The 18,724-nt window shown below is 41.4% G+C and overlaps 1 protein-coding gene across 6 annotated transcripts in view; it reads left to right on the top strand.

Moving 5' to 3' along the window:
- The first annotated feature begins 15,205 nt into the window (after positions 1–15,205).
- The window catches only part of TENM3 (teneurin transmembrane protein 3), a 437,342-nt gene continuing 433,823 nt past the window's right edge, over positions 15,206–18,724 (top strand). For all 6 annotated transcript variants that reach the window (XM_059156026.1, XM_059156025.1, XM_059156023.1 and 3 more), the window contains exon 1: positions 15,206–15,503. In XM_059156026.1, coding sequence (XP_059012009.1) covers positions 15,272–15,503 — 232 coding nt within the window. In that variant the 5' untranslated portion in view covers positions 15,206–15,271. The remainder of the gene's footprint in view (positions 15,504–18,724) is intronic.

The raw sequence follows: 18,724 nt of genomic DNA, 5'->3' as shown, positions 1-18,724 counted from the left end.
CAGACAGTAAACACCAGAGAAGAAAAATAGTGAAGAATTGAATCTTCTAGGATAAGTGTATAGACCACTTGCCAGACAGACTATAAAAATGTTGGTTCTTGGGACACCTGGGTAGCTCAGTTGGTTGGGTGTTCAAATCTTGATTTCAGCTCAGGTCATGATTTCAGGGTCATGAGGTCGAGCCCCACGTAGAACTCCATGCTGGGCCTGGAGCCTTCTTGGGATCCTTTCTCTTTCTCTCTCCATCTGCCCCTCCCCAGCTGCTCTTGCTCTCTCTTAAAATAGAGACTGAGTCCAGACCGGACCCAGCCTCTACAGTATCCACAGCAAGCGAAGAGGGCTTACTTAGTTCTCTGGGCACTCTGGATAGGAGGACTGCACCCAAAGTTACTTTGAACCCCTGAAGCAGTTCTGGAAGTGACCTATCCCCCGAGGGCTTCCTCCCCTTCAAGGAGGAAGTGGACTTTGGGGATCTCTGTCTACATGTCCCTCCTCGCTCCACAGGGAGATGCCAAGTTGCATGAGACCCTCACCTCCAGCACTGAACCAGGATTTCCTGCTCCCCGGGGGTCTGTGAAGAAGGTACCATTTGGCTGGTTTGGTGCTTTTCAGACTGAGATGAAAACTAGCTGCCGGGCAGCAGACAGAAGATATGTTTATTATAGTAATTTTGCCTGTGGGTTACAGAGGCATGAATAACCGCAGTTAGCCTTCATTCTCCAAGTACTTGTGGGTAGTTATCAGGTCTCCACCTAGTTGTTACTAAAATAAACCTCACATAGTTCTTTCAATCCTGAAACTCTTAATCAGCTTCATGGCTCCTCTGGAAAGTTTTCCCAGTGTTCGCCTACTGCTTTCCGCTACCGAGACATAAATATTTGGATAACAATATAGATGGAGTCATTTTGAAATTATCAGTGTGGGAACTATTTTTTTTCTTTCTCATTGGATGGCATAGAATTTTAAAATAAGCTCACAAAAATCCAAACCCCACATTCCACTCAAACACTTAGCAAAATGCCGTTTTCACGACAGCGAGAGCATCACCCCTTGGTCTCAACTTTGTTGAACGGAGCCCTTACCATGGTCATCCCAGCTTCCTTGGGAAAGCCTCACCGTATTGGCCACTGGACAGTGTTGTGGAATTTAATTATGATAACTGGCTCTTATCAAGCAGACATTATATTATATGCCAATCACAGCGCTAAATGCTTTTAAGACTTTATCTCATTTGATCTTCATAATCCTTTCCTAAGAAAGATAATGTCATCTGCATTTTAGAGAACGAAATACAGGAAACTACATCTCAGAGTTTAAGTAATGTGCCCAAGGTCCTAAGACACGTGTGTTGTAAATTGTACCGCAAGACTTTAACGCAGATCTGTCTGATCAAAACACCTGCCCTCCCAGTTGTGGCTGTATCGATTTTTTTAGTTGGAACACCCTGGGTAAGAATTTTTTGGTTCACCATCGTATTTCTCTCTCATTCTCTCTGAGGTCTGTTTTCTTCTACGCAGACTTCAGCGGCAGGCACGCTTCCTCCCATGGTGACAAAAATGTGCATGAGTCCCACGTTTCACCCTCCCACACGAGCGACTCCACAGTTGCTGGTTCTGAGTAGGCGGGGCCGGGAGTTTCAGCGCGTGTCCTTGAGCTAACCTTCCTGGCACGGATCAGGTCACGTGTTCATTCATCATCCAGCCCCTGAGATCCCAGGCAGGCAGGTCCCAGACCCCAGGACGTGGTCTGCTCCACCTGGACCTCCGGAAACCAACCCCCGAGGGGAGCGTTTATGCAGCAAAATAGAAGGCATGCCAAAAAAAAGTCCGTATGGCCACACTGGCTGTGATGTAGGAGAGCCTCCTCCTCTGGGAACTGAACCATGTGGGCTGGGAGACAAGCCAAGGGAATGGTGGCTGAGTCCCCCAAGAAACACATAGTATCACAGGGAGGTATCATTTATTTCTTCCTTAGCTGTCTTTCCTTGAAGACAAGTTTGAAAATGTATGCAATACATTTTATCTTTTCAGGTTGGTCTTGAATCTTCCCCCTTTCTTACTCCTCTGGTGAATTTCATTTGGCGACTACTTTTGCATCCCCAGTACTGTGATCTCTGCAAATTATTTATTTTGGTCTTTTCAACGTGGCAGCCTCCACTGGCTTTCTTAATCCCGGATCTGTTGGCATCCTGACACAGGTTGTCAAACTACTGTCATTCCTCTCTCTCTCTTTCTACTCTGTCCCTCTGTGTTTTTTGTTTTATCTTTTTATTTATTTATTTATTTTTTATTTTATTTTTTTTTTTTAAAGATCCTATCTATCCATCTGACAGAGAGAAATCACAAGTAGACAGAGAGGCAGGCAGAGAGAGAGAGAGAGGGAAGCAGGCCCCCTCTGAGCAGAGAGCTCGATGTGGGACTCGATCCCAGGACCCCGAGATCATGACCTGAGCCGAAGGCAGCGGCTTAACCCACTGAGCCACCCAGGCGCCCCTGTTTTATCTTTTTAAAAATTTGTTTTTGTGATGCTTAAACCCCCTCATCTGTGTGAAGGTTTGGAAGTACCGTCAAATGCTTACAAGTACAGGTCTGGAATTACACCAAAAGGCGTTCAAGTTCCACTCGCCTACGTCCAGCCTCCGTGACCTTGGACAAGTCAATTAATGTATCTGGGCCTTCCTTCTCTCTTATGGAAATAGCTAGCGAGCTTGTTGTGAGGATTAAGGGAGGTCATATATGTAAAACCCCTGGCCTATCTTAAGCATTCGATAAATAATCAAGATTGAAATTAATAATTCATCAAGGAGCTTTTATGTCCACTCTTCAAGAGAGGAATATGCTAAGCACTTAGGAAAATCATATCAGTCTTCATTTCAGAAGCTTGTCCGGTTTTCCATAGCATTGCCAACCGTCACCTGGTCACTAATACCATTTCTAAGTCCCTTTTCTGATATCATGAACCGTAGTTGTTAAGCCATCTAGAAGGTTTGCTTATTTTTCTCTCATTGTGACGAAAGGTTTGGATTTGCCATTGATGCTTCTCCGGACTTCCAGTTGGGCAGCCTTTCGGAGAAGTAAATGGAAGACCCAAGTATGAGAACAGCAGCGCCCGGCCCCGCCAGGTGCTGCTTGTCTGACCTGGAATGTTTTACTCATTTCCCACATCTGTCCATCCATTAAACGGATAAATCACACAAACTTGATGGGCTCTTGTTAAAAGTAGAAATACGCTGCATATTTGTCACATAAAAAAGTGTTCTCTACGTGGTGGTTCTTGGTTTTATTGTGGATTTGCCTCTGTCTGGTGTGTCCACGGAGGTGAGTGTGCTCGTAGCACAGCGGTATGACAGTCTGTGACCCAGTTCAATCAGAACAATGCATCAAGTGCTAGCAAGGTTGTCTTTTTGTTGTTGTGGTTGTTGTTTTAACTTAGTGTATACTTGAGGCCATTTGGATAACACAGTATTACCTGCATGATGGGTAAGTGTTTCCTTGATTTTTTCCTCTGAACCAGAAAGGACTGCTGGCCAAGATTTTCAAAGGCCTGGCTCACGCTGAAACACAGATGAATACGGCGGTGGCCTCTATATTCAGAGTTCTGGTTTAAAACATCATAAAAATACTTAAATAGAGATGATGGATATCCAGGTGGGCAGACAAATTGAGAGATATTATTTACACTTTACCCTCAAGGCCTGCAAGGTGGGAAAGCTGCATTTAGCTCAACCGTATTGGATCCTCGTGCCTTTTCCCATGTGTTTGCAGTACGGAGATTACAGTCTTTTCCCTGCCATTACTGGTGCAGTCGTGACCAGAGACCACATAACTGTGTTCAGATATGTTCCTCTTCTATTCCTCTTGTCCATAATTGTTATCAGGAAGAACAGAATCACTTTTAATTTCAAACCATACAAGCGAATTGCTTTATTTATTTTTAAACCATAGAAGAATATTCTTACTTTCCATTCCTGAGTGAATGAGCCTCATTATCCATATTTTTTCTTTTTTGATCATTTCCACTTTCTGTTTCCTTCTCTATATAAATAATTTTAAAAGAATTTTTAATGATTTGATGAGGTTTAAGCCACTTTTCTTATAGCCTAAGGCACTGTTCTATATATTTTCCAATTAGAAATTTCTCGGTATTCACACTTATTCAGTAGCTATTTTAGTACATTATTCCTATTTGCTTCATTTTCTAAGTTTGCACATTTGCTATCCATGATAAAGCATGGAGACTAATTTTCAGTTTTAAAACTGCAACCCTGGGGCGCCTGCCTTCAGCTCAGGTCATGATCCCAGGGGTCTTGGGATCAAGCCCCGCATCGGGCTCTCTGCTCTGCAGGGAGCCTGCTTCCTCCTCTCTCTTTCTCTGCCTGCCTCTCTGCCTACTTGTGGTCTCTGTCTGTCAAATAAATAAATAAAATCTTTAAAAATAAAATAAACCTGCAACCCTCCAATCTATTATTTTTAAAGTAGGCATAAATATATCTTTACTTAGGTGAAAGTGTTCACAATGTCAAGTTGAAGTGAGTTCCAAGATCAAATATTATATGTATATTGCATAGATATGAGGCACACATATTCATACAAACACATGTACACACACATAGAAAAAGTCTGAAAATGTTAAGGAGGTAGTCATTTGAATGTGTTTTCTTTTGGAGGCCGGCACTTATCTGTATCCTCTGGTTTCCGAATATTACTGGTATTAAGCAGTAATAGGCAGAAATGGCTTGGGATGGCCAGTGCGCTGGGTCGTGTTGAGGGACGGCCTTCTCTGGGTGTCTCAGAGCTGTCCCTCTCGGCCAGCCGCCCAGGCCAGCAACCTGCCAGTCATTCCCGGCTCCTCCCTCTTCCCCACTTGTTTCCGCCCACCCCACGTTCTGCCCCTACTATTTCTCACATCCGGCCGCTTCTCCAAATCTTCACCATCCCTTCCGGTTCTCTAGCCCAAGCTAGCATTCTCTCGCCTGCACTTAGACAAAAATCTGCCAACCAGCTTCCCTGCTTCCGCTCCAGACCTCCCACTTCCAAGTCCTCTACCGTTTAGCCGGAGGGATCTCGCCCCATTGTAAATCTGACTGACCAGGTCAGTGCCCCATTTCACACTCTGCAGTGGACGCTGTTTGGGATGTGCTGTGGACAAGGCTGGGCCTGTGTGCTGAGGCTCTGCCCCAGCCAGAAAGTTTCCTCTGGACTCGTGTCTCCCCACTCAAGGGCCCCCAGCCTTCTTGGCCTTTGTCCACCAAGCTCTCCTGGGCCTGCAGGCATGTGTTTGAGCAGGTTCCTCTCTCAGCCAGGCCTCTTACTGCTCTCAACCTCTCACCTGTGACACACATGCTTGTTACCGGGTAAATCCTGTCGGTCCTATGGGCCTCAACCTAAATGTCATTCAAGGTCTTCTTTTGGCTCTCAGTCGCAATCAGACCATACCTTCCATTCTCTCTCTTTACAACTTGCAATTTTTTTCAGTTTTTCTTATACTTTTAATTGCATATTTATACATGTGATTAATTCTTTAACCTCTCCACCCCCTCTCCATACTCAGATTGAAAGAGGGTAGAGACTGTGTCTTGTTCGTCTCTACATTTCCAGTGAGTCTTGCCATGTTTGACATGTATGATAAGTAAATAAAAAGATGAAAGACCGCCAGTCCTTGTGCACAATTCTATGCCAATGCACATAGATCTGTCCCGTTCTTTTGAATTGCTGCCACGTGTTCCTCTAGATGGTTTTGTCTTGCTTTTTCATCCAGACAATCTCTGCCTTTTAACCCATGTGTGTAGATCATTTATTTTATATTTAATGTGAGTGTTGTGACACTTAGGTTTCTCTTTTTCCATCCATTTACTTTTAACCTACTTGTGTCTTTATGTTTAAGAATGTTACTTAGAAGCCGCACATAATTTTATTTAACCAGAATGAAACTCTTTGCGTTGTGTGAGGTGTTTAGACCATTTACATTTAATGTAATCATTGACCTCATTAGATTTAAGTCTGTCAACTTGCTATTTGTACTCATTTTGCCCCATGTGTTCTTTGTTCCTCTTCTCCTACCTCCTTTGGATTAGCCAACTCTCAGTGTCTTTATTTTGGTAGTAGCTTTAGGGTTTAAAGTATACACCTGTGCTATAACACAGTATCTCTTGAAGTGATATTTTGCCACCTCACATATAATATAAAGAACTGGGACGTCTGGGTGTCTCAGTTGGTTGAGCTGCTGCCTTCGGCTCAGGTCATGATCCCAGGGTCCTGGGATGGAGTCCCGCATTGGGCTCCTTGCTCAGCAGGGAGCCTGCTTCTTTCACTGCCTCTGCCAGACACTCTGCCTGCTTTTGTGTGCTCTCTCTCTAACTCTCTCTCTCTCTCTGACAAATAAATAAATAAAATCTTTAAAAAGAAAAAAAGAGAACTAACAATAGTATACTCTTTCTCCCTGCCTTCCTTTACAGTGCTGTTGCCATATGCTTTACTTACACCTATGTTATAAAATTCACAATAAACTGTTATGATTTTTATGCAACGAGTCTTATATCTTTTAAGAGATTTAAATAATTAAAAAAATATCGTTCATGTAACCACATAGTTGCCACGATCCAGGGCTGTTCATTCCTCTGTGTGGATCCGTATTTCTTTCTTTTCTTTTTTTTTTTTTTTTTAAGATTTTATGTATTTATTTGACAGAGAGAGATCACAAGTAGGCAGAGAGGCAGGCAGAGAGAGAGGGGGAAGCAGGCTCCCTGCCGAGCAGAGAGCCCGATGTGGGGTTTGATTCCAGGACCCTGAGATCATGACCTGAGCTGAAGGCAGAGGCTTTAACCCACTGAGCCACCCAGGTACGTTCTTTTCCTTCCACCTAGACTGCTTCCTTCACATTCCCCAAGAGTCTACTTGGGGTCAACTTTTGTACGTTAGAAATGATAGACATTTTTCCTTTATTTTTGAAAGATATTTTCATTGAGTGAAGAATTCTAGAATGACAGTGGTTTTTTTTTTTTTTTCTCTCAGCATTTTAAAGATATTACTCTACTGTCTTCTCATTCACATTATTTCCAACAGGGAACTCTGTATGTAATGTGCCTCTTTCCTGCATCTGCTTTTAAGACTTTCTCTTTATCACTTTTTTCTTTTTCCATAAACATATATAATTTTGATTACAACCAAATGTCTTGGTATAACTTTCTTTCTGTTTCTTGTGCTTGGTGTTTGCCGAGCCTCTGGGAATCTATAGGCTTATGTTTATCAAATTTGCTGTTTGCTGAGCTTCTGGGAATCTGTAGGCTTAGTGTTTATCGAATTTGGTGTTTGCTGAGCCTCTGGGAATCTGTAGGCTTAGTGTTTATCAAATTTGGTGTTTGCTGAGCCTCTGGGAATCTGTAGGCTTAGTGTTTATTGAATTTAGTGTTCGCTGAGCTTCTGGGAATCTGTAGACTAATAGTGTTTATTGAATTTGAGAATTTTTCAGTTACTATTTCTCTAAATTTCTTCTGTTCACTTCCTGTTTTCTCCTTCAGGGACTCCAATTACATCTATATTGGCCACTGAAAATAATCCTACATCTCACTGATGATGTAATTATGTATTTATTCTCTTTCTCTGAGCTTTATTCTGTTCCATTTCTATTACTCTAAGTCTGTTTCCCTTCTCTTTGGCACTGTGAATCTTCATTCATCCCACCCAGTGTATTTTCCATCTCAGACAAGATAATTTCATCTCTGGCAGTTTGACATGGGTCTCCTTGTTATATCTTCACTGTCTCCATTTAACTTTTTGAATGTATGTTTTGATGTCCTTATCTATTTGTTCTAATACTTGTGTCAGTTCTGTAATCTGTTTCCGCGGACTGATTTTTACCCCTCATTATTTTCTTGCTTCTTGGCACACTAGAAATCTTTGATTGTATAACAGACATTGTAAATTTTACCTTGTTGAATACTGGATATTTTTGTGTTCCTGAAATATTCTTCAGCTTTGTTATAGAATAGTTAAGCTACTTGAAAACAGTTTGATCCTTTCTGGCCCTGCCTTTAAGGCTTCAAATGAGACCAAAACTATGTTTAGTTTAGTACTAAATTATTCCCCACAACTGAGGCAGGGCCTTTCTGAGTACATTACCTAATAAATTAGGTGGCTTTTCCAGTCTGGCTAGTGAGAATATACACGGCTCTTGTCTTTGTGTGAGCTCTGGATACTGTTTCTTATAATTCGGGGGTCCTTTAGAAGGGCAATTTTGCCTCCAGAATCTGAAGTATTTTTTGTTGTTATGCCTGGGAGGGCTGCTGATACCTACTGGACAGCGGCTAGGAGTGCTGCTGAACATCCCACTAGAGGGTAGCCCCCAAAAGAGGAATGTTTCCATATAAAATGTGGATAATGTGGAGGTTGTGAAACGCTGTTATAATTCTTCCAGATGGCTCGTTCTCTGGCCTGCTGTTGTCTCACACACACATGCTGATTAGTACTCTGCTGAATTCTCAAGGAGGCTCCTCTACAGTCTTCCAGAGTTCTTTCTCCATGCAGCTCTCTTATTTATTATTGTTATCAAATGTCATGTTTAAAGAAAGACACTTGCCTTGAGGCACCTGGGTGGCTCAGTTGGTTAAGCATCTGACTCTTGATTTTGGGTCAGGTCATGATCTTAAGGTTGTGAGTTGGAGCCCTGTGTTGGGCTCTGTTCTGTGCGCAGCGGGGAGCCTGCTTGAGGATTTTCTCTCTCTCTCTCCCTCTACCCTTTCCCCAGCTTGTGCTCTCTCTGTCTCTCTGTCTCTCTTTCAAATAAATAAATAAATAAATAAATAAATAAATAAATATTTTTTAAAAAGAAAGAAAGAAACTTGCCTTCTTTCATCTTCTCAACCAGTAATTATTTACTATAAATTATTTTTTCCTGTCCCTATGTCTTCCCAGCAAGCATAACTTTTGTTACTCCTAGTAGATTTCTCTTTTGCCATATTTCCTTTCACAGGTTTGTTTGTGTTTTATTATTTTTTTAATATTTTATTTATTTATTTGACAGACAGAAATCACAAGTAGGCAAAGAGGCAGGCAGAGAGAGGAGGGGAAACAGGCTCCCTGCTGAGCAGAGAGCCCAATGCAGGGCTCAATCCCAGGACCCTGAGATCATGACCTGAGCTAAAGGCAAAGGCTTAACCCACTGAGCCACCCAGGTGCCCCTTTGTTTGTGTTTTAACTTTGTGCTTCAAACAAGGTATCTTAATTCACTTGTATTCCTCTATTTAAACCTGTAACCTCAAATTTTAGTTGTGCTTGAATTGAGCATTACAAAGAAATCATCATAGTATGATTTTATTTTTGTACTTAATTGTTTTAATTCTTTGCTTTGTAAATTTGCTGCAGGAAACAAGATTTCCTCTAAAATTAACAATAGCAATTGATTTCCTCTTGTACTCAATTGGCATTAAGCTAGCTCTTCAGTAAAGGAAATACTTCGAGATTCTTATGGGTGTGCAAAGTTGTACTTATTATTTGATTAACATAATTGGTAATAAATCATAAATACTAAGTTAGTAGGGAAAATATGAATTATGAATAATGAAAGGTAAAATTTTCTTGGTATTGTGTACAAATAGCGTAATTTAGATCTGTAATCTAAAATACACTTGAGTAAATTAGTGTTTTTCTGAAGTCTGCTTATTCTTTTGGGTGAGCTTTTTCAAACTATTACAAATATAGGAGGACAGTCTGGGCAGAAAATATTGAAAACGACATTCAGGAATTTGTAATTCTTACAGAAAATAACTAACAGAGGGAGCGTGGGGGAATTTGACCAATGACTTACTTAATCCTCAGGATTGGATATTTGTTTTTATTTCAGTTGCTAGATAGACACATAAGTTCACTGAATTTTTTAAAAAGATTTTATTTATTTATTTGACAGAGAGAAAGAGATCACAAGTAGGCAGAGAAGCAGGCAGAGGGAGAAGGGGAAGCAGGCTGCCTGCTGAGCAGAGAGCCCGGATGCGGGCCTTGATCCCAGGACCCTGAGATCATGACCTGAGCCCAAGGCAGAGGCATAACCCACTGAGCCACCCAGGTGCCCCAAGTTCATTGAATTGTTGAAGTACAAATGATTCTAGGGATGTTTGTTATAAGCCGGATACCTTGTAATCATTGGCTGAAGGATTTTAAATATATACTAAATCCAATTAAAATCAGATTACTTGCTAAAAGTGCAATTAAGAAATGTTTCTTTGGAATTAGGAACATGTTATGAAACAGTGTAACACTGTTGTTAAGATCTGTGGCCAAGTTTCAAAGCAGGTTTAACTAAAATGTCTGAAATAGAAAATATGATTATCCTAAATCTGGTATCCTGCACATTCATTTAGTCAACCAAATACTTTGCAGAAAAATTTTGAGAAAAAAATAATAACCCAATAATGGAATTTGCTTTAAGACCAGCCATGTTTTCCAGAGATGTGCTGTGGTTAGTATCTGAGTTGTTTTTCAAGGAGCTAACGAAAGTCAACCAAACTAGTTTGGTATTGTTATATACATGCTATAGCAAGTTGAATGAGAACTTTTTGGTCAACTTTATTTCTAATAGTTTTTCCTTTATTTTTTTCAAAGGCCTTTCCCACTGTTGCAGCTAAGATTCTGTCCATTAAATGCTTTATGCTAAGTGTGTGCACAGTGAAACTCTTCCTGTGTAGGACTGTGCAATCACCATCAAAATGCTTCAATTTAGCCCTACTTAAGAAGCTGCATTTTTTAACCTTCAAATATTTAGTTGTGAGGGCAGCAGATAATGCAGAAAACAGCCATTTGAAGTCATACTGAGCTCACTGACTTCCATCAGAAGCATTACAGTGGTTGCAACATTACAGTGTAGATTAAATCCTTGAAGAGACTGAAATATGTGCAAAAATGGGGAGACAGATGCAAAAGACTTTTTATTGTTTGGAATTACTAAGATCAAAATGTCTCTGTCTTTGATGGTATATTTGAATACTACATCTTGATTTATCATGGCCCTCCCAAATTGCTTCCCAGATAAAGAAAAGTCATATATTTGTGGCTAGAGGTAGTCTAGAAAGCTCAAGAATACCTAAAATTATCTTTTTATTACTCACTTATTAGCATTTTATTGATTCTGATTTATAAACATTGGTAACATCACAATAGGGATGCATCTTTACTATTGATGATATATATTTGTATCATCACATTAAAGAACTTATTATCTCATTTGCAAGATCATGAAATTGCATCATGGGTTGTATAATAGAGAATACATTTTGCATTCTAAAATGCAAAGGGACAATTAAAGACAGAATGGAAATATGAATGATCTAATGCAGAGAGTGATCATTTTTTTCTACAAAGGCCCAGGCAGTAGAGAGTTTAAACTTCTCAAGCCAGCAAGTCTCTGCTTTAGTTTCCTAGGGTGTAGTAACAAACTACCCCAAACTCAGGCGCTTAAAACAACAGAAGTTTATCTTTTCAGTTCTGGAGGCAAGAAGTATGAAAATGAAGGTATGGGCAGTGCCGTGCTTTCTCTGAAATTCTCGGGAAGAGTCTGGCCCATGTTTCTCTCCTAGCTTCTGCCGTTTGGTCACAGCCCTTGGCATTCCTTGGCTTAATCGCTGCAACACTCAGCCTCTGCCTCTGTCCTCACGTGGTCTGCTCTCCTAGTTGTCTATATGTGTCTGTATCCAAATCTTCTTCTCTTGTCTCTTAGAGAGACACCATTAAACTTAGGTCTAATGACATCATTAGATTCAGGAACCACCCTAATCTAATCTAACCGCATGCTTACTCGATTGCCGCTATGAACCCCAGAAGGTCACATTCACAGGTACTAGGCATTAAGACTTTGATGTATCTCTTTGAAAGACACAATTCAGTTCACTGCAGTCTCTGTTGCAACCATTCAACCCTGCCTTTGTAACATGAACACAGCCAAGGACAATACATAAATAAATACATGTACTATGTTCCAATAAAACTTTATTTACAGGGGCACGTGGGTGGCTCAGTGGGTTAAAGCCTCTGACTTCAGCTCAGGTCATGATCCCAGGGTCCTGGGATAGAGCCCCGCAGAGAGCCTGCTTCCTCCTCTCTCTCTCTCTCTCTCTCTGCCTACTTGTGATCTCTGTCAAATAAATAAAATTAAAAAAAAAAACACTTTATTTAGAAAAACAGGTGATGGGTGATATTTGGCTGGTATACTAGAGTTCACCAGAGCCTGGTCTAATTGAAGCAAAATTACAGTGGAGGAAAGAAAAAATAAATAAATAAAAGGCAATTTCCTCTGGCTTCAATAGTACATTTTTTTGTTTGGTTGGTTGGCTTTTGTTTTTTTGTTTGTTTGTTTGTCTTTTCAATTAGTCCGTTTTTAAAGCATAAAAATGCATACATATGTGTATATTTAGCAGCACCTATTTTAAAATAGATGTTAACCCAATGCAAGAACTGGAAATTGTATAATAATTTCAAGACCCAAAGTTCTATTACTAAGAATGCTTGAATTAAGGTATTTATGGTCAATGGAAAGCTTTTTTTTTAAAAATAAATAAGATTTTATTTATTTATTTGAGGGAGAGCTAGCAAGCAAGAGAAAGAAAGGGAGGGAGAGAGAGAGAGAGGGAGATCAGGGGAGGGGCAGATGGAGAGGGAGAAGCAAACTCTCTGCTGAACAGGGAGCCCCAGGCAGGGCTGGATCCTGGGACTCCAGGATCATGACCTAAGCAAAGGCAGACACCCAACCGACTGAGCCACCCAGGCTCCCCAGCTGAAAGCTTTTCAATGGTCATTTAGTTACGAGAGTGGATATGGCCTTTCTCTTAAGAGATCGAGATCGCTTTGGAAACGAGATTTTTCTTGAACTCACACACACATTCATTGTTAGAAAGAATGTCCTTGATTCTCCACACTACATATATACTCCATGAGGGCAGGGACATTGTTTCATTTAATGGTGCGTCCTCAGCACGTGGAAGAGAGCAGAATACATAACATTTAGGTCAATAAATACTGACCTAAAGTAACTTTTGTTTTCCCTGGAACAAAGAGAGTGAATCGGTGTGTTGTTTAAACCATGTCGTATAGAACTATGCCCTGTTACTACTGTATCTTGAAATTATTTATTATTTTAAACTCAAAGGAGAGCTACAATAAAAAAAAATCAATTTCTATTGAGAGCTAATGGAAGAATGTGTTAAGAGAATAATGGGGTAATGAATCAGAAGAGGTCAGGGAAAACATCCTAGTTTTTTTTTTTTTAATTTAATCAGATCCATGGAAAATCAGAAAAGGGTAGGGAAGTCAAGATGTGTTTCAACAGCCAAGGTAAATATTAGCAACTACGCTTAAGAGCCCGGCTCAGGTCCGTGGTGGAGAAATGTGGAAGCCCATGTGAGAAAACCTTCACGGGCAGTAGGAATAGAAGATACAGTTCTGTTCAAGAGATAGCAGGAGGAGCCATCCGGCTTTTCCGAGCAAAGGCTCTGGAGCTCTGTGATCATCGCAGCTCCGAATGTCCCCCCTCCTTCTAGCTGTATGGAAGGCAGAAGTCGGAAACTGAAAGGTAGAGGACTCCTGATGTTGCTCAGACAGAACGCAGAGTCTTCGACAGTGTAGATGTGAACTGAACCCATGTGGGAGAGCCGGAGTCAGCCCCGAGACCTCATGTTGAAAGCACAGGAAAGAGAGGCGCGACGGGCATGATGATAGCCAAGGATCAAGAGAGGGGGAGAAATTCCTTGGGAGAAGGATTCTCCACGGGAGAAAATCTCTAAAAAGAAGTCACAGCCCCAAGGTTGGGGAACCAAAGAGAGGATCGGGGGCCACCAGAAGTCATTTGTTTCAAGTTGATTATGGAATCATTCCAGTAAAAAGTGGATTTAGGAAAGAAGGAGTGGGGTGAGAGCAAACACTGAAGGCCTTTGGGGACCTTCAGATTTAAGAGAAAGATCAAATGAGAAAGAAAAAAAAAAATCAAAGGAGGATCATTGAAAATGCAGATTAGGCGTGCTAGGCTGGCTCAGAGGAGAGTGACGGAGGATCTTAGGGGCTTGAGTTCAATCCCACTTTGGGTGTAGAAATTACTTAAATAAATAAATAAACTTAAAAAAATTTTTAAAGTGAAATTCTGACTGGCCCTGGGCCACCATCCCTCCTTAGGCGCAGTCACTTTGACCCCTGTCCAGTGACAAAATCAGGAAAAAAGGTGTTGCTAAGCAAAGAAACATAACTCACCTTCTTCCTTCTTCCTTCATCTTGTCACCGGAAGTTGCAAAAACTACCCCATCAAATTAGCTACTTGAATCGCCTTAAAATGAGAAGAGCACAGGTTTTCTTTCTTTTTTTCTTTCTTTCTTTTTTAGATTTCTTTTTTTATTTGAGAAAGAAAGAGCACAGAGACATGAGCTTGAAGGGGGTAAAAGAAAAGCAGGCTCCCCACTGAATGGGGAGCCCGAGGTAGGCTCCATCCCGGGACCCCACAATTATGACCTGAGCCCAAGGCAGATGCTTAACTGACTGAGCCAACCTGGCACCCCTGGGATAGGGCAGATTAAATTCATTTTCTAGAAAGGAAAATGCATTTTTAGGAGAGGAACAGGAGAGAAGGATCTGCTTTTCCATAGTTGAAGATGTTTAGGTCCTTGAAACATGAAAATTGTGCCAGCAGAAGAAAAAGTCCTTGCAAAAATTAATAGAATGTCCAAGGTATTTGACAAAGGTTCTCTTCCAAGAATCTCCCAATTGGCTCCTGCTCTTAAAAATAAAAATAAAAAAAAAAAATCAAAAGAAATAAAATAGTATACATTTTTATAAGAAAAAGAAAGGAAATATATTTGTGAATGGAGAAAATGTGATAAGAGAAAATTGCCCCATTGTGGAAAATTTAACCAACATATCAAGGCCAACTTTGAGCTGGCTTCTGTGTTGAAATCTGATCTTGAGATTAATGTTTTGTATTAATGTGAAAAATCAGTTATACTAGCTTAAGCAGGTGTCCATAACTCTCAGAAAGTATGCCTTACTTCCTGGTCATACAGGCTATTTTACAGTGATTTCACAAATTTTCTTTTTTTATTGCTGTTGAAAGCAAGTTTTCTAGATCGACGACAGTATTACTTTCCACCATTTTCCAGATTGAGAGGGATGTAAGGTAGTCCGTGTTTTGATGAAGGTTATGCTGACATTATGCAAACCTTTTATCTTCGCAGAGAGGCCAATGAGAGTTGAACCCTGAGTGTCATCTGTGCCAAGCAGGACTGATGTGCACCCAGAAGGAATGAAGTATGGATGTGAAAGAACGTAGGCCTTACTGCTCGCTGACCAAGAGCCGTCGAGAGAAAGAGCGGCGGTACACCAGCTCCTCAGCGGACAAGGAAGAGTGTAGGGTACCCACACAGAAGTCTTATAGTTCCAGTGAAACCCTGAAAGCTTTTGATCATGATTCCTCGCGGCTGCTTTACGGAAACAGAGTAAAGGATTTGGTTCACAGAGAGGCAGACGAATACACCAGACAAGGTAGGTCATGGTTCTCAGAAAACACGGAGCTCTTCAGTGGTGCCAACTTGTAGTTGTCGCTTTTTCTTCCCCACTTGAGGTGACGTGATGATTTTCCAAGTTCATGGCTTATCACTGATTCAGATGTTTGAGTTATGAGTTGGTCACCTTGTATTCCAAAGCAAAGATAGAAGGCCACCCAAAAGCACACTGACCCCAGATAAGGGGGCTGACATATGGAGGGAATCACTGTACACAGTTTGTGCAGGAGCTCTGCGATTCTGCTCACAACCCCCGTGTGTGCATCAGCTGGACACCCAGGTCTCCTGGGCTCCCTCATCATCTCATGAAGGTGTCACACGCATTGTTTCTGCAGTTGGAACTGAAGCACGGGGGGTGGGGGGGAGGACAATGATGAGAAAAGCCCTGTTAACTCATTAGAAAGGAAGAACCTTATTCTGAATGATCTCACGAGCCACGCAGCCTGTCCGGCTCTGAAGACAAGAGCCTACTACGGGAGGCAATCTAGAACATTGAAGTTATGCCTTAAAGCATCCTGGCTTCTCATAATCCATGATGGTTTGGTCATTCGCATGTATTTGTTGACCATTTTTATGCCCTGTCTGCTGCCTGCCTATTCTACCAGCAGAGTAATGATTTCTATAATTCTACTTCACAATCTTAGACCTACCAATTTCCATGCTTTCAGACAATAGCTTATTTTAAACATGGCGTCCGTAGTTCTATGATGTTTCTTCTAAAACATTTTTGAGATGGGGGCAAGATTACTCCTAATAAAGATAAAATCCTCTTACATTTGACTTGCTTCATCAGTCTGCATAGAACTTAGCATCCCTTAGCTCATTTAATCAGGAAATGAGGAAAAATAAATTTAACTTGAAGTATAAAGAATATAGTCATTCTTTTCCAGTCGCCATACAAACAGTGTGACTAACAGTTTGATATTAAGCAGGAACAAATTTAAGAAAAAGTAATAAAGCAATAAATCATTCAAAACTTTGGAAATTTTCCATGGTTCTTTTCTTCTCTACTTTGTGGAAGGAGCCATCCTAACGAGACTGAAATAGCATTCACTCACCCAAATCAGTTTATCTCAAGAAGACTCATTTGATTTGCAGGTCTTACTAATATTACAGGTATCTTAGTTTATGAAAGGGGACAAAGCAGCTTAACATTTTAAAATCCAGTTTTTAAGGGACAATCTAAAACACATATCCGAGATGCATTCCCCGGGTAAGCCAAGGGACTTGAAGTGATTGTACCATGTCTGGTAATTCCAAACCTGATTTTTTCTTTTCTTTCATATTGTCTACACAGCTGACATAGATTATCAGGACACATTTAAAAACGCATAGGTACTGTGAAATGCATGCAATCTGAACCCAGTGTGAAGTCTTGCTTTTTGTAACAAAAACAACTGCTTAGTGCCTCTTGGGGGAAAAAAAAAAAAAAAGGCATCGTGGGATACCATTAGAAGAAAAAAAAAACAACTCCGCACATGTGGCGTGATGCGTGGAGGCTCATCTCCACCCCAAGCAAGCATTTAGTTTTGGCAGCACAAGGGATGCTTAAACGGGTTAAAAATAGCAAGCTAAAATTTTCACCTCCTAGGCAGTGCTAATCCAGCACAGACTGTGGTTGATGACACGGCGGGACCATCTGTGGAAACCCTGGAACCAAGTTCTTGGGGGCCCAAAGAGTACCATCACTCAGCTTCTTGCCAGCCAAGGAGGGGAGATAAAAGGGGGGGGGGGTGGAGGAAAGAGGGAGTGAGCGAGGCGGCAGAGGGAGGACCCTTGTCGGGAGCAGCTGGAGGGGCCAGGGAGAAGAGCTTTCATGGCAGGAGAGAAAGGAAAAGCAGGAGTGTGACGGGGCTGCCGTCCACCTGACATGTTCATAAATCAGGCCGTATTAAAAACATACTTGGAATGTCCTGCTCTGTACAGCCAACATGCTGATTCCTTAGTGGGCTCCAGGTGTGGCGCTAACCAGGTTATGTGCACGATCATCTGACCCCCCCTCCAGGTGGGGGGTCTCCCAGTAGTGCCCTCCTTTCCCAGATGGAGAGGTCTGACACCCCGTGGTTGATGACAGCGGAGCTGGGACTTGAACCTGGGCCGCTCCAGCCCTAGTGTTCACCTTCCGACCTCTCTGGGCAGGGACCACAGCAGAAAAGCGGGCAGTTCCGTGGAAGAATCTCCCTTTGCTTGGTTGGTGTCAATTTTGGCCAGTTTTGCTGGTGTGGATAGAGAGAAACGGGGAGACCTCTTTAGGAAATAAGATGGATAACGATGATTTGTGACCAGGTGGGGGGAGTGTGAGGGCGAGGGAGAGGGCGATTTGCAGATACTTTGTCTCTCCTGTGGTTCTGTACAGGGGGTGTGTGGAGCAGGAGCAGCGAGTGTAGCAGGGAAATGACTAAGGCAAGGCTGCGATCAGATTGTGTTTTTCTCAGGCAAGCATAATGAACAATCCTCCCGGCTTTCATTTTCTTTGAACCTGACAAATGTCAATTTTTCCTCACTGACTCTGATGCTGTGGGATTAATTATTTAATTGACAAAATGTGCTTCCTGCCACCGGTCCTGACATCATCCACGTAATAAAAATGAAAGATGAAAAATATTGCTAGTAGCCAGAGATCTTTGAAACAATGCCAAAGAATCATGCTAATTTAGCTTGTCCGTGGAGTTTTAAAACAACTTGTCAATTCTCCATCCACTTATTCTGTGAATGACACAGGGAAAAGCTGTGCCAGCCAGAGGAAGGGCTGGGTAGAAACCCCTGTTCATGCAATTACATGGAGAACTCAAATCTAGAAATATGATGTTTTTATGTTTCTGGACCAATTTTGTGGCCTATCATCAAACTTGATTTTAATCCTTTTTTTTTTTTTTTTTTTTTTTTTTTGTGGCTTTCCTGACTGGCAGGTGACTCTCATTAATTACATGTTCTGTTTAGATACCGTAAAGCTAGAGATGATTTCATTTTCACAATAATGTGTAATTTGGCTGGATCTCACAAAGGTCTCTCACTCTGTCTCTCTCTTTTTTTCAATCTCTTCCTGTGGTTTATTCAGTGATGGAAATAGTTGTTCTTCTAGCAGCTGTGGAACCCTCTGTAGGTGTGATGGGGTTAGAGTAACAATGGCTTGTTTTGCATTCTTGGATACTATTTTCTTTGATTCATCTTTGAAGAGAATTTATCCTGTCAGGTCTGAGA

This window comes from Mustela lutreola, chromosome 18 (genome assembly GCF_030435805.1).
Source record: "Mustela lutreola isolate mMusLut2 chromosome 18, mMusLut2.pri, whole genome shotgun sequence".
NCBI classification, from domain to species: domain Eukaryota; kingdom Metazoa; phylum Chordata; class Mammalia; order Carnivora; family Mustelidae; genus Mustela; species Mustela lutreola.
Note: the sequence above shows the minus strand (reverse complement) of the source record. Positions and strands in the feature narration are given on the sequence as shown.